The following is a 13867-nucleotide window of genomic DNA, read 5'->3' on the forward strand; positions in this document are numbered from 1 at the left end:
TCATCCCCCCACCAGCTTCTCTGACATCCTGTTCCATTATCCGCACACTTAGAACAAAGGGGAAGTTTAAGGACAGCGATGTGGGTGTGCTGCTACCAATTTGTCATTTTACTTTGCTGGGCACCACATAAATCTCAACACCATTTTGAAGACAAAAATCAATGGGGGCTACCGATAAGGTTGACTGTAGAATTTAACAATGGCGGAATCTGAAACCATCGAGCCTCAGTATGATTTTACAGCAATTTATGAGATAACATCACATTTTCAAATTTTGCTTTGTTTGCTTGTGGGTCTTTGTTGGTAGAACTTAAAACATTGGAAAGTTTAGATGTTGTAAAAAAAATAATTTTTTTTACAACATCTAAACGATGGAGCTTTAATATCTAAACAATATACCAGCTTGTGATAGGACTGATTTCTTGCTCCAGTTTTTCTTTAAATACTTTAGGTTCCTGCACACCCAGTTTCCCACTTTTTTTCTCATTTCAGGCAACTAGTTTAAGAAGATACGTTCAAGTTTTGATTATCTTTTCCTATTAGCTTTATTTTATGATACAGCTATTAAAGAAATGGACATAAGAACGTTAGTGCCTTTAAACTATATACTGTGGTTTGATAATATACTCAAATTTTTTAAAATAAAAAAATATGGTACAAAATTGTTGTCTATTTTTTGGGGAAGTTACAATCTTTAGATATTACTTATGTATAAAACTATACTGTTTTTAATCTTAAAGGGAAACAAGATATATATATATATATATATATAATTACAAGTATGTGCTCTTGGGAAATTAGATTACTGAACCTCAGCTATGGACTAAAGGACAAACTGAAATTCAAATGTCAATAGAAAACCCATTTTATCCAATTCCCTGATACCAAGGGTAGCTGTATGAATGATTCCAAAATTACTGATAGGAATTAAACTTTCTCCAATTTTGCAACTGAAGAAAGAATGATCGTTTGCACCTTTAATTCACTGAAGTTCACCTACTTTGGGAGGAAAACACAACACGGCTGTAGCTGAATGGCCAGGGTACTGCCCCCAATGCCTTCAGCTCGGCCATCCTCTGTAGACTGAGACTAGCAATGAGTAGAGCCACGTTATAAGTGCAGGAACTGGGAATAACAGCCCAGTACCATCAGACCCACTGGGTTTTCCCTGGACAGGTATCATGAAGTATAATTCACCCACTGAAACATATACACCATATGCATGTTTCATAAAGTAATTATTATACAAAAAAAGTCCTCAATAGCACACTTATTTAAGCATGTGGGGTTTTTTTTCCTTTCAATCCCCTTTTCACCCTCAACATAGAAATATATGATAAATATCTTGTTTTCACATGTTTTCTCTATGCTATTTTTAGATAAATTTTTTCCTTTTCTGTCTTTATATAAAGTTTCTATGTTTTGGGGGCTAACAAGTTAGTCTGCCTTTGTAAGTTTCAAGGTGAAACTCTGTGAAGTCTTCTAATCTTTCTGCCTCCTCTCTTTCCTAGCTGGTACTTTGATATTCTTCCAGTTGTCTCCATCTGCCTAGAAAGTAACCCTCAAATTTCATATGGTCATTCTAAACGTGCAGATTGAGGAATCACCCCCCGGTATCTACAAATACACCTGGCAGGAAACGCTTTGGCTAGCACCTACTCTAACACATGAAACACCAAGGCCTTGACCACGTGGCCCGAGTTCAAGGATGCATTATAAGTCAGTATTTGGGAACTTTCCAGTTGAGCTCTACCCATGCTCTCTAAAGCCTAGGTGACAGACTTTACCTTTACATGGATAATAGCTTCCCTAACACAGTAATTATTCAGGTAACCCTTGGGTTCTACTTGCATCAGCAATACCACTTCTTTCTCAAGGAAGAATGAACACCCACTGAAATCAGAATTTCTTCCTTCCCCACTTGGATTTTTTCACTCAGGGGTTCTCCCCAAGAAGAGAGGTAACAGGGCTACTATTTAGCCAATGACATTTGAGTAGTTAAAGAAGTACTGGGATGTTAGAGGTTTATGCTCTTCTGACAGGTAAACGCCTGTCCTGTCTTTCAGTGAGGCAATGTGCCTCAGTTGAAATCGTGGATTCAGTTCTTGGTTTCCTCTCCTTTATATAATATCTTTTTTAAAAAATAATAAGCTCCATTACAATCATACCTTTAACCAGCTAATCTAGAATTCATCTCTTGCTGAAATTCTTCTCCAGCCAATGCCGGACTTCTTGAAGGTTGTAGCAGAAGGGGCCCTTTCCTCCTAGATAAGCAATCTTCTGTCTCTGCACAATGCACACACGTTCAAAGGCTACCCCGTAAGCTACATTGGCATTGTTGTCCATGCGGTCAGCCACAACCTGGCACTGGGGCGGCAAGGAGAAACGCTCCAGAAGCTGCTGAGCCGCTGCACATCGCTCTTCCTGATTCCGGTGCTTCTTCACCTCAAAAGACAAAGAGGAGTCCCCAGGCACCGCCCAACCATCTGAAGGATGAGCCTCATCAATGTAGACCAGCAGGAAGTCCGCCACTGATGAAAACTCTTCCACCAGTTTGCTGAAGGCAGGTAGCTGGCTAGTAAAAGGAGGTCAAGTGGCTGAGCCAAAGTTGACCACCAGTGGGCGCTCGGGACTGGCAAAGTCAAGAAGGTGGCATTCTGCTCCATCCGAGGTCTTCTCCTGGGCGCCACTTCCACCATGGTTACCGCCTTCAGGACTGGACACATGCACCACACTGGAATTGGGGGCGTCTTCACCCAACTTCACCTAGTAGTGAGGGCATAAGAGAAAGAAAGAATTCCATATTAAACACATTGCTGCTTCAATTCACTCTAATAAAACTGACTCTGATACAATTGACCCTAATAAAAAGTGGGATTTCCTTCAGAGGCTGTGGGCAAACGTATATTGATTTGAGGAAGAAGGAGGCATGACAGGTGACATAAAGGATGGCCAAGAGAATAAGGATCTTTCTCATCTGCACAGTAATTCTTTTCATCTTGGAAGACACTGCAGTTACCTCTTTTCATAATTAAGTTGAGGTTGGTATTCTTGACTAGCCTTACTTTGCTGTCAATACTTAGCAAACAAGTGATTAATTGACTTCATTTTCAAAGTTAGAAGCAAATGGTCTCTCCTTCAAGACACATTATCAGGGTCTTGGGATATACTGCCTCTTTTTGAATTATAAAATACTCAAGCATCACCTAAGTTTTCACCTATGGTACTAAGCTTTTTAATCTCAACCAATATACGATAACACAAATGGGCTCCAATCCTGGCCAGAGCCAGAAAGTCTGGAACCCATCACTGACAACAAGGACTACTGACTCAAACTCTGCCGCAATTTCCCATCTATAGAACTGAGATAATAACGCCTGTCTTCCTCATACAGGTATTAGAGGATAATATAAGGAAAAGAGCACTTGAAAGCTCTGCGTGAGTGAATATTGCATTATCAGCTACCCTACTGCATTATCAGTGTACCCTCTGAAAGAGAATAACACTTTTCTTGGGAAGTCTTGTGTTTAAAATGAATAAATAAATAAATAATCCTGAGAAGAGATTGGGGCTCTTCCCCAGCATGATACCTCCCTAGAGTTTTTCACTGTTACTGCTTCGGTATGGTTCTTATGACTAGAACCTTCTAATTTTCACTAAAAACAAAAACATAATCCTACTGTTGGTTAATTTCTCATTTTACATGTGTTTTTTGTTTATTTATTTGTTTCCCCCCACTTCACCTAGGAAGTCACGAACCATACATTTTTCTATAATATAATTTATCAACAAGCTCCTCTGAATGATAGAATTTCCAGGTGAAAGAAGTGTCGTCAGATATCGTGCCATGTTAAAGCAGTTGCACATGGTTAAAATAGTTGAACACTGAATAATAAAAGAAAGTTTGTGGCCTTTAGATCTGTAAATTGATAATAAAAAGCAGGCAACATAAAAGAGCCAATTACTTCAGTTTGAATTAACACAATTGGATCTTTCCCTAGAATGGTTTAATCAAAGCCAATAACATTAGGGAGAGCTTATGGCAGTAAAATTGATTCTTACACACTATCTTTAATATTACAAAACACTTCCAACTGGATCGACTTATTTCCCCTCATATAAATACAGCCACACATAACGCTGCTGCTGACTGAAGTCACTTAGAAGTGAATTGTTTAAGATGTAACAATCCAAACTGATTAAAAAACACCCAGGCTTTTATTCAGCGGCTTCTATCCAATGTTAATGCATAACTCATTTTAACACTAGAGAAAGAAAAGAAGTTCTTTCTCTCCCTTCTCAAAAATCCTATCAGGGCAGGTTTGAAACAGGTACTATTTGTTTCCTAAAAGAATTATTAAAATAATCATCTTTCTCCTCAGACAAGAAAGCTGTTGGTGTGATTTAAACAAACACATCTGGGTTCAGTCACTACCCGTGGGAAATTATTATATTAATTTTCTTGGCTAATCCGCAAATGACTCTAGATGGGGGAATCTGAGAAGCCACCTTTAACTGGATTATTTCAGGTGAACTATGCTAGTCTTTGGTGTACTAAAATATACTTCACACTTAAAGATACATATTTTAAAGATTTTAAACCCTTTTTAATCTGTGGGTTCTATGGGTTATTTATTTATTTTTTTTTTGTAGATGCAGGTGGTGACCGGCATCCCCAACACCTTCTCATTAGATCTTTTCTACTAAGATACTAGTAATTATTCTAGAAGGGTTGCTTTCAACAGAACGGTATGTGCTGTGCTCCTCAACATACTGTGATAAGACAACCTAAATGCATTCATATCACTATAGAGATGTCTGATTAAGTAAGCAACCTTCACACAGGAGAAAAATAATCTCTGCACTATTGACTATTAGGTTTGGGGGAGAGTGAAAACATCCCCCTGCATTTTGGAGTCACTGGTGAGACCTACAAACAATTGTATGGTCTTGATAAAAAAGCCTCTGACCCCCTAACTCTCACCTAAGCAGACCTGTTGATCCTTGTGTTTTCCTGACTATTCAACTGAATAATCTAATTTGATGCTTTGGTCACAGGTGATCTCTTGTTACCTGCAGTTAATTTTCTTAGAAAGTTAATGCACACTTCTCTTCTTGGAACGAACAATTCATCCAAAGAAGTCTTTCCAAATCTGACTAGTATGTCTTAGAAAATCTAGGACAAGTACAACACTGTCACTCTAAAGTTAAAAATTAGGAAAGTTACCAAACACGTGATGCTCTTTGGGGAGGGGAAGTTAGCATTTTGTTAGGCTAGGATGCACACGTTTTAAAATTTTTGTTGAATGGATTATCAAATCCTGGATCAGTGAGGAATTTTACACTTAATAATAAACTTGACCCACAGTGAAATAATCACATTTGGCTGATGGATAAACTCACTGAGGCAGATAAATTGAGAAATATGAATCCCAGAGACCTCCTGTAGATTACTGCCACAATCAACACCTGATGTGGTTGATTTGCTCTTGATTATCTCAGCTGGTTAGTGAAGAAAACAAATGTGGCTAATCTTCTTTATTGTGTTGAGCCGCCACAGGATTCAACTATAGGCTAGAATGTCATAAATGCACAGATATTCTCATTCATGAAGGTGACCAGGTAAGAGATTATGCATAGGTATGATTAATGCTATTAATAATGCTAAGAAGGAAAAACAGACACCTGTGACCCATAAGTCCAAATATTAATTGACCCATGGTCTGCTTTTGCAAGCATCATATAACTAATCATAAACTGTCCATCTTTGCTAAAACCCGATAGAGGACAACTTAGCTAAAATAAAGAAGAAGAGATTTCAGTTTGCTCTAAACAAAACAAAAACCTTTTCAAAGGACATTACTGTTCATTCTCATCTCTGGGTTTGATTGCCATGAAAATTAAATTCCTATTAGACCAAAGTTTCCAGTGCAGAATTTCTTGGTTTGCTTGGTTAACAACCCTGCTGAGATGGAATTGGAGAATCACCATCGTCTTCCACGGTGGAGAATTCTTTGCTCTCCCCAGGAGGAAAGCATTCCTTGACACGGAGCCAAGATGATGAAGAAAATAAAGTTGGTCCCATAATAACATTAAGGCTGCAGGAAAGAAGCTCAACAAAAACAAGTTATCCCCTGGTACTCCCAAACTTTGTTTTAATTTCCCACAGTGGCACAGAAAGTCTCCTGGCCACAAGTTACCTATCATCTTAATTTCTCCTTCTTAGAGGGTTTGTGTTTGGTTTTTGTCCTTAATGAGACATATTTGCCAAAGAGGCATTCAAAAGGCATTTTTTACTCTTGCGGAAGAGTAATTAGGTCGGTACCTCTTTCCCTGCCAGCATTAGCCACTCTAAAGAGAACCCTGCCCAGTATTTAATGCCCAAACACAAGAAGCATCATTTCCACTAATTGGTCTTGAAGTTCCGATGTTCCCAAAGGGTCCCTTTATTTCACAAGGATCAGAAAGGACATACGTAAAATGTGATATCGTCATCACTGACTTTTATCTCTCTCATTTGCACCTAGTCACAGTTGTCCTTTCTTATGCTTTTGCAAGCAACATGAACAACACCAACAAAGGCAGCAAATAAAGAATTTGCATGTTTACAACAGAGGGCTCTCTGGCCCAAGTTCAGGGGCTGCAAGGGACGTGTTTGTGAGTGTGAACATGAGCATAAATACATAGCAAGTATAAACATACGATTCCCTTGATGTTGGGATCCCTTTTACTGACACCATTCAGGGCATAAGGGAAGAGGATGCTGCTTCTGGACTGTGAAATGCAGGGCAAGGGGAAGAAAGAACCATTCATCCAGTGAGAGCAGAAACAGAGCATATACCACTAACCTTGGTGGTTTTTTCTTCTTCTTCTTCTTGTTTCTTTGTTTTGCTTTGCTTTGCTTTCCAGAGAAAGGATTTTGCATAAACTATCCACATAGTCTCATGACAAAAAGAAAAGTGAATCTTACAAATGGGGGATGGGTGCGTGGCAGAATGTTTACACATACTCCTTGCTATCCAAAGTCCTGGAACTGGCTTTATTAACACCAGGAAGTTCTCAAAATCTTTGATATAATCATCAGGCTACATCAACAGCCTTGGAAACATGATCAAGCAGCCATCAAGCAGAGATTTAACCACTTGCCTTCAGATTGGCCAGATAAGCCGGGCTGAAGAACAAACTACCTGCTCCTTCTAACCTCAGTGCCCGTCTTCGCCAGTTCTTTCATTTGTACCTAGAAAAAGCAGCTGTGAGCCCTGTCATGTCCCAGTGAGTTAGCCAAGTGATGGACAAGCCCTGGCTGTGGCCTTCTTTGTGATATTTGGGGGACAGTCTCTCTCTTAAAGGAGCCATTTTCCATTGTAGGAACTTGTGTCAAAAGGCTGGAGGTGAATGAAGAGGAGGAGGAGAATGTTAAAGAGACCCTTTCAGAACCCAAATTACAGGTTCAAATGAATATGTTTTCTGTATCGCTGCAAATATTAACCGTGCAGAAACTGAACTGCTTGTCAGCATCCATACTGTGTATTGACTTTTACACTTCATTTAGGCAAGAGCCGGACTCCCAGACAGGAAAGTTTGCTTATTGGTTGTGTTTTCTGAGTCTTTGCACACCAACACAAGGATCCAGTGTTCAGATGCAATGACACCGACTCAAGAAACTTAAATAACAAACACCTCTTACTGACTTCAGAGTCTCTCATGAGTTTCTAAAGACTGACTTTTCAATCAAACTTTTGTACAGAATCCCCTCTTACCAATCCAATTTAACTTTAAATCTTTCAGTATTTTAATAAACAAGTGTTCTACTAAATTTAATTTTGTCCCCCCCCCTTTTTTTTTTAAATTATATCCGTGCTGCCTCTGGTGTGGGTAAAACACAGGATCATACTTTTCATACAATTTCTCTAAATGTCTTCCTACGTATCTGACATTCCCCCGCTGGGGAGAATGAAAGCTAGAAAAGGATATGTCTAATTGTATCCCACATGGACACGCCCCTCATTCTAGAAATCTCTGCTTCTGGGGTGGTAGCCTCACAATAATGCAAGTCAAAGTTGGGAAATACTGTGATGCCATCTCAGGCAGAGCCTCCTCCAGGGCCTCTAGAAACAGCCACGCCCAAAGACAGTAGCACAGATGGCAACAGCATTCCGTGAAGTAACTCAACCTGTTTGAGAGGTTCTGAGTGACCCTCAAAAGCCAATGCAGCAACCACTACCCCAGTCATACTTGAAGCCAGAAAAATACTAAAATTCAGTTCAAGCTGTGCCTCAGTGTTTCCATTCATTACACACCCCAGTCCAGTCTTATCTCTGGATAGTTGGTTCCTGGGGTTGCTTCTGTACATGGTAACGATGACATAAATCATTAAAAGCCTAATAACTTCAGTCATGAACTTGGCCAGTAATAAATCAGTAGGTAGAGACAAAGAATGACAGAAGAGGAAGATGCCAACCACATGCCAAAGGAATAAGCAAATCATTCAGCCTTTCCAATTTCCTAGAACGTGGATAATGACATATTACAACACAACAGAACACTGTACATTAGTTAAAATATAAATAATCAAATTTATTATGGAAGCATTTGTTTACTTTCCCATTTCTATCTCACTAAGCTGCTTAGTAGGGGGGAAACTTGGTAAGGGTGATTAACATTATAGCTCCTAGAGTTGATATAATGAAGAGATGACATTTATATTAGACATATATGCACATAAGTGAAATTCTCTCAAGAAGTTATTTTTTTTCTTTTATAAGCAAAAGTTGATTGTATTTCCAAAAAGCAAGACTTTAATATAAGGAGATCAAGACTCTGACATTTCCATGTTATCAGCTAAGACATGCAAAATACAGAGGCAGATGAGGGAACTTCCTAATTAATAATATTTCATATGCCTGTGTACTCATCCTCCTCCAAATTCCCTGCCTTTATTTAGAGCAGAAGATAAAAGTTTCACATTCAATATGTACATTTGTATCTGATCATTTCAGCACCTACTTGCCCACATTTTTCATCTGCCTCCACATACATAATATAAATGAAATTTTACTATTAGGACTTTGAGCATCCATTCCTATTTGCATCAAGGAATTGACATTTACTAATAAGAGTTCTTACTATTCACCTGTCTTTAGGGCAATAAATGCAAACCCTCTGCAGGTGACCTCAATAACAAAAGACATGTGTTACAGTGAAAATTCCCTAATTCACAACAGATATTCTTCTCTTGTACATTTGAGTTTTCAGTGGAACAACCCTGCCCTGACTTCTTTGCTTCTTCTATTTTCCTGGTGCAGAGCTTTATTTTTTTTAGTGATTATTTACAGAAGATTCATTCCCTTTCCCCTCTATTATTGCTGTCTCTGTTTCTGAGGTTCTGTCTGCTTTACATGTGCCACTGCTTTGAACACCTGGCTTCAATATTCCTCGCAGACTCCTGATCCTGATGTCTTCTACAACATCCCCCAATACTGTTGGGGAAAACTAGGAGAGTCTCCTCTGGTAACAATGTTTTGCCAAATGAATTATCTCTTCCTAAACCCAGAGGGTCTTCAGGAGCCATCCTTGCTGAGCGTAAGTAGGGGATGGGAGCAAACTGACAAAGGCCAGGTGACCAAGCATTCCTCTTTGCCCCTTAAGATCTCAGTTGAAAATGTTCCACCAATATCTCCAAGCAGATACGCACACCAGAATTCAGCTCTGGTTTTTCAAAAGTAGATGGAGACAACACTCTCAGAGATAAGGCAGGCTACTAAAGCTCTAAAGCTCAAGGCAGAAGAAGGTATACTCAAGCAGATCCATCAGCTCTGACCACACTATGTTTTTACTTGGAGAAACAAAGTAAATTTGGTTTCCCTTACAAAGTCTGGATTCCTGACAGGCACTTTGCAGATCTCTCTTTTACAAACTGATAGCCAGTAACTAGGGACTCAGAAATCCCAGGCTTGCTCTTATTAACTCTCACCTCTACCAGAAACAAAGCTGCTGTGATGCTCAGTCTCACTTACCAGGAATATTTTGATGTCAATTCTCTGACAGTTTTGAACTGTCTTTCCTAAGTGCACCTCCTATCAAGCAAAGCATCAAAATTCCTGCTTTTATAACAGCCTAACAAACGCAGCATCTCCCCTCCCCCAACATTTTCTGACTTTACCTGAAGTTATTCTAGGGGCTCAAAATCCTCTACTCCAGAATCACAGCAAGATAATAAGAACCTTTATTGAAAAGACTCGTTATTAGGTCATACAGAGTCCTGAGGGCTTAATATCTGTCACTCCCAAATCAAACCTGTGCAACAGGTGTAGAAAGTAAAGGTAGAGGCTCACTCAACCTCACAGCACCCCTCACAGAACCACTAGGCAGGTCCCCAGATACAAGTTCACAGCTGTCACCCCAATGCTCCCTTGGCCTCCAGCCCCCAACATTCTAGCCCCCCCTCCCCCGCCTGGTTGACCTGAAGAGGAGCCCTCTGGGGTCAGCTCACCTGTTTGTAGGCATCCAGGAGGAAGCTCTTCCAGACGCAGCGCAGTCCCTCTGAGGTCAGCATGCGCCGCCACTCTCCGCGAGTGGACTTGGAGCGGCTCAACAGCAACACCACGTGCTTGAGCAGAATGACCGAGTCATAGAGCGCCAGGAAGAGGCAGTTGGAGAAAAAAACTGGCAGAATTTGCAGTGTGATCAGCAAGTCTACGCTGAGGATACCCATCTTCTCTGCCTCCTGAGTCAGTCCCCTTGTGCGCTCTGGTTCCCCTTCACCCTCTTATTTAAAAGGGGGGTGGTGATGGGGGGGGTGGGGGAGGTAAGGGGAAGGTGGGGGGTGGGGGGAGAAGGAGAAAAACTAAATTAAAAAGAAGCCCAAGTTGTCTCCTCTTTCAAAGAAGCAGAAATGGCAAGACCAAGTTCAGTCTCTCCAGCCCAGCAGTTGGAGTGTGCCCATCAATTCATTCAATTCGGAGCTGCTGCTTTTTTTTTTTTTTTTTTTTTTTTTCAGGATTTAAGATGTTTAAAAAAAAAAAAAAAAGAAACTGGCATACCCGTCCCTAATCCAGTTACCCCTGTCAGAGTCCGTTAAAGACAGGCAGCTCTACTTTCATTTCCAAGTACCTATGAGACTGTGGCAGAGACTGCAAAATTTTTCTTTAGCTTTTCATTGTCTCTATGTTCTTTAAACGTAGCCTGTTTCTTTCTTGAATTGCCAGAGTTTTTTTTTTTTTTTAAAAAAATGTGCTTTAAGGGTGGTTTCTTTCTTTCTTTTTTCTTTCTTTACTCCGTTTTACACACAACTTTCTGTTCTTCTGCTTTTCCCAGCCTGTCTCACTCTCTCCCTTCCCCAGGAGCGAGAAGACCTGGCTCTTCTTTTCCTCACTCCTCTGGCTTTTCCTTCCTGCTATCTGTATGTGGTGCAAAACGCCTCTCTCTGCGCCCAGCGAGGCTCCCTGAAGCCTTTTATACATTCCCTGGCTAATTGCTGCAATAGAGAAATGAAAGCCTAATCTTGCTAAAGATCTTGACGTCATTGAGAAAGAGGGCTTTACTTTGGCCAGACTGCAGTGAATAGAAAAGCAAAACTCGACAACTTTTTTTTTTTTTTTTTTAAGAAGGGGTTGGGGAGAGACACTGGAATTTTGCTTTGTGATTTAAAGAGAGAGAAAAAATTATACCTTTGACAGCTTTCAAGAAATGCTTTCATACTCAGGGCAGAGTCGTTTAATATAATGTGTAAATTAAAGTGGTAACATCTCTCCTATGATTATCATTATTAATTGATTAGGGGTTTTGGAAAGAAAGGATCCTGGCAGGCAGGTAGAAAAGAGAAAGAGTAAGTCCAGATGCTTTTTGCTCCATTTCTTTAGAGAAATGGTATATGCTCTTTACACCTTTATACCATCACTCTGTTCTTCATTATATGTGTGACCTAGGTCCTTTAAATATTTTTGAGTCATGATCTTATTTAAGAAAATGCAAAGTTTTTTGGGTTGTGAGAAGACTTTTATACTATTTGAGTACCATCACAGCATTTCTCTAAAGCTTCTTGAGGAAACTTAATACTAAGTTTTCTTTTTAGTTTTACTGAAGCTTCCAATCACACACACACACACACACACACACACACACACACACATAAATCTTTTAGACACAAAAAGAGCTAGGTGACCCGACCTTCTCTGAGCTTTATTTTGCTTCCATGAAGATGAAATTAAAACTTTCCATTGGATGGCACTCAGATGCCATAAGGCTGAGAAATGAATGATTGGTAAGAAAGCTCTTTTTAATTCAGTACTTTCCTGCTTCTGTTAGTATAACCCCTAAGAGACCTGAAGCTTTAGGAAACCTTCCTTTGGGCTTGAAAGAAATTAAAATGTATAGATGTTTAGAGAAACTCTGGATTGGTGCAAGGCGCCACATTGACCTCAATGACTTGCCTCTCCACTGGTCTCTAGGACAGTTACTTGAACAGCTAATGCTTGAGCGCCATGCCATCATTCCCACCCTATTTAGTTTTTCTTCCCCTCTTACCTAAGAAATGTTTCCTTGGAAGAAGGAGTGGCAAGTACAGACACTCGGATGGAATGTGAAACTTTAATTGAAAATTATCTGAGTTTTCTACTGCATAGAGCTCTTAGTAAGCATGAGCTAAGCACTGGAGGCAAACCTGTGGTCAATGCATTGCTGTATTTTGTCCCTGTGGCTAAAACCTGCAAGATCACAGGAATAATGTAAAAGCCTAGAGCAGAGGTCATCAATAGGTGGACCCAGGGGCAAAAGTCTGCATCCAGAAGCATTTTGTTTGGTTGGCAGGGTGCTTTTTTCCTTTTTTAAAAAATAATCAAAGAAGATGCCTTTAGGTAGTCTGAGACCAGGGATTCTTGTCTGCTTTGTTCTTTGTTACCTCTTCAGCACTTAGAGCAATGTTCAATGAGGATGTTGTAAATGAATGAATACATCAGGCATGTGGAGGGCCTCTGCTTTGCTCCACACTAGGGGGCGCCATTCACATACAATATGAAAAGAAGCGGAGTGTCCTGGAATTGTGCGTGGACTTTCCCAGTGACACAACCCTCACCACTCCCTACAGCCTGACTCCTTCGTTTCTGTCCTGTTTGGCCCACTATGTATTTTGGATCTCCATCCCAGGAACTAAGTTTATAGAGAAGACTTCAGAGGTTAGAAAAAAAGTTAGAAACCACAGAGAAAATTTTGTCCTAGGATCTGCATACATTATTAACAAAAGAATATTACGTATATAACATATACTTATTCTTAAACCTCTCAATGTCTTTATGGAAGAAAAGAAAGGACAAAGAGGAGGAGGTGACAACATGGTATTTGAAGTAGTATAGATGGGAAAGCTACATGTGGGTGCCAGACCAAGTCTCAGCCAACAATGACAGAAGGAGGTGTGGGCTCAGGAAATGATGCTTCCTCTCACTGCCCAAGCCTGAGAATCTCACCCCTCTCAGTCATTCCACTTTGTTTGAATTCAGCCAATGCTCCTCTGAGGTAGAAACTTCATCTGTTGTAAACCAAATTCCGCCTCCCTTGTCATTTGTTCTCGAAGACTGAGATATGTTTGGAAGTGGCAAACTAAGAAGAATTAGTGGGGAAATCAGAAAAGGCTTTCTTTTTTAAATGCAAAGTTCCAAGCACATCCAAACTATAAATGGTTGTAAGTCAGAATTATGATGCTGATGGATGATGTTTTTTCCTTTCCTGTTTTTCTTTTTTCTTTTTTTTTTTTTTCCTTTTTCCCCAGAAGTGTTGAAAGGCAGCTGTAAAAAATGTGAGAGCAAAAAGGCACATGGCCAATCAGGTCATGTCATTTCTCAGATTTCTTCTATCATTTTTTTTTTCTGAACGA

General features: G+C 39.9%; 1 protein-coding gene across 1 annotated transcript; it reads right to left on the minus strand.

The window, feature by feature from the left end:
* Positions 1–374: 374 nt before the first annotated feature.
* Positions 375–11488, minus strand: Dio2 (iodothyronine deiodinase 2). Its single transcript, XM_005321287.5, is given in 3 exon segments — positions 375–2193; positions 2196–2766; positions 10493–11488. Coding segments are annotated over 3 exon segments (816 nt in total). The 5' UTR covers positions 10715–11488; the 3' UTR covers positions 375–2170.
* Positions 11489–13867: the final 2379 nt, after the last annotated feature.

Source organism: Ictidomys tridecemlineatus, chromosome 5 (assembly GCF_052094955.1).
Source record: "Ictidomys tridecemlineatus isolate mIctTri1 chromosome 5, mIctTri1.hap1, whole genome shotgun sequence".
Taxonomy (NCBI): Eukaryota; Metazoa; Chordata; class Mammalia; order Rodentia; family Sciuridae; genus Ictidomys; species Ictidomys tridecemlineatus.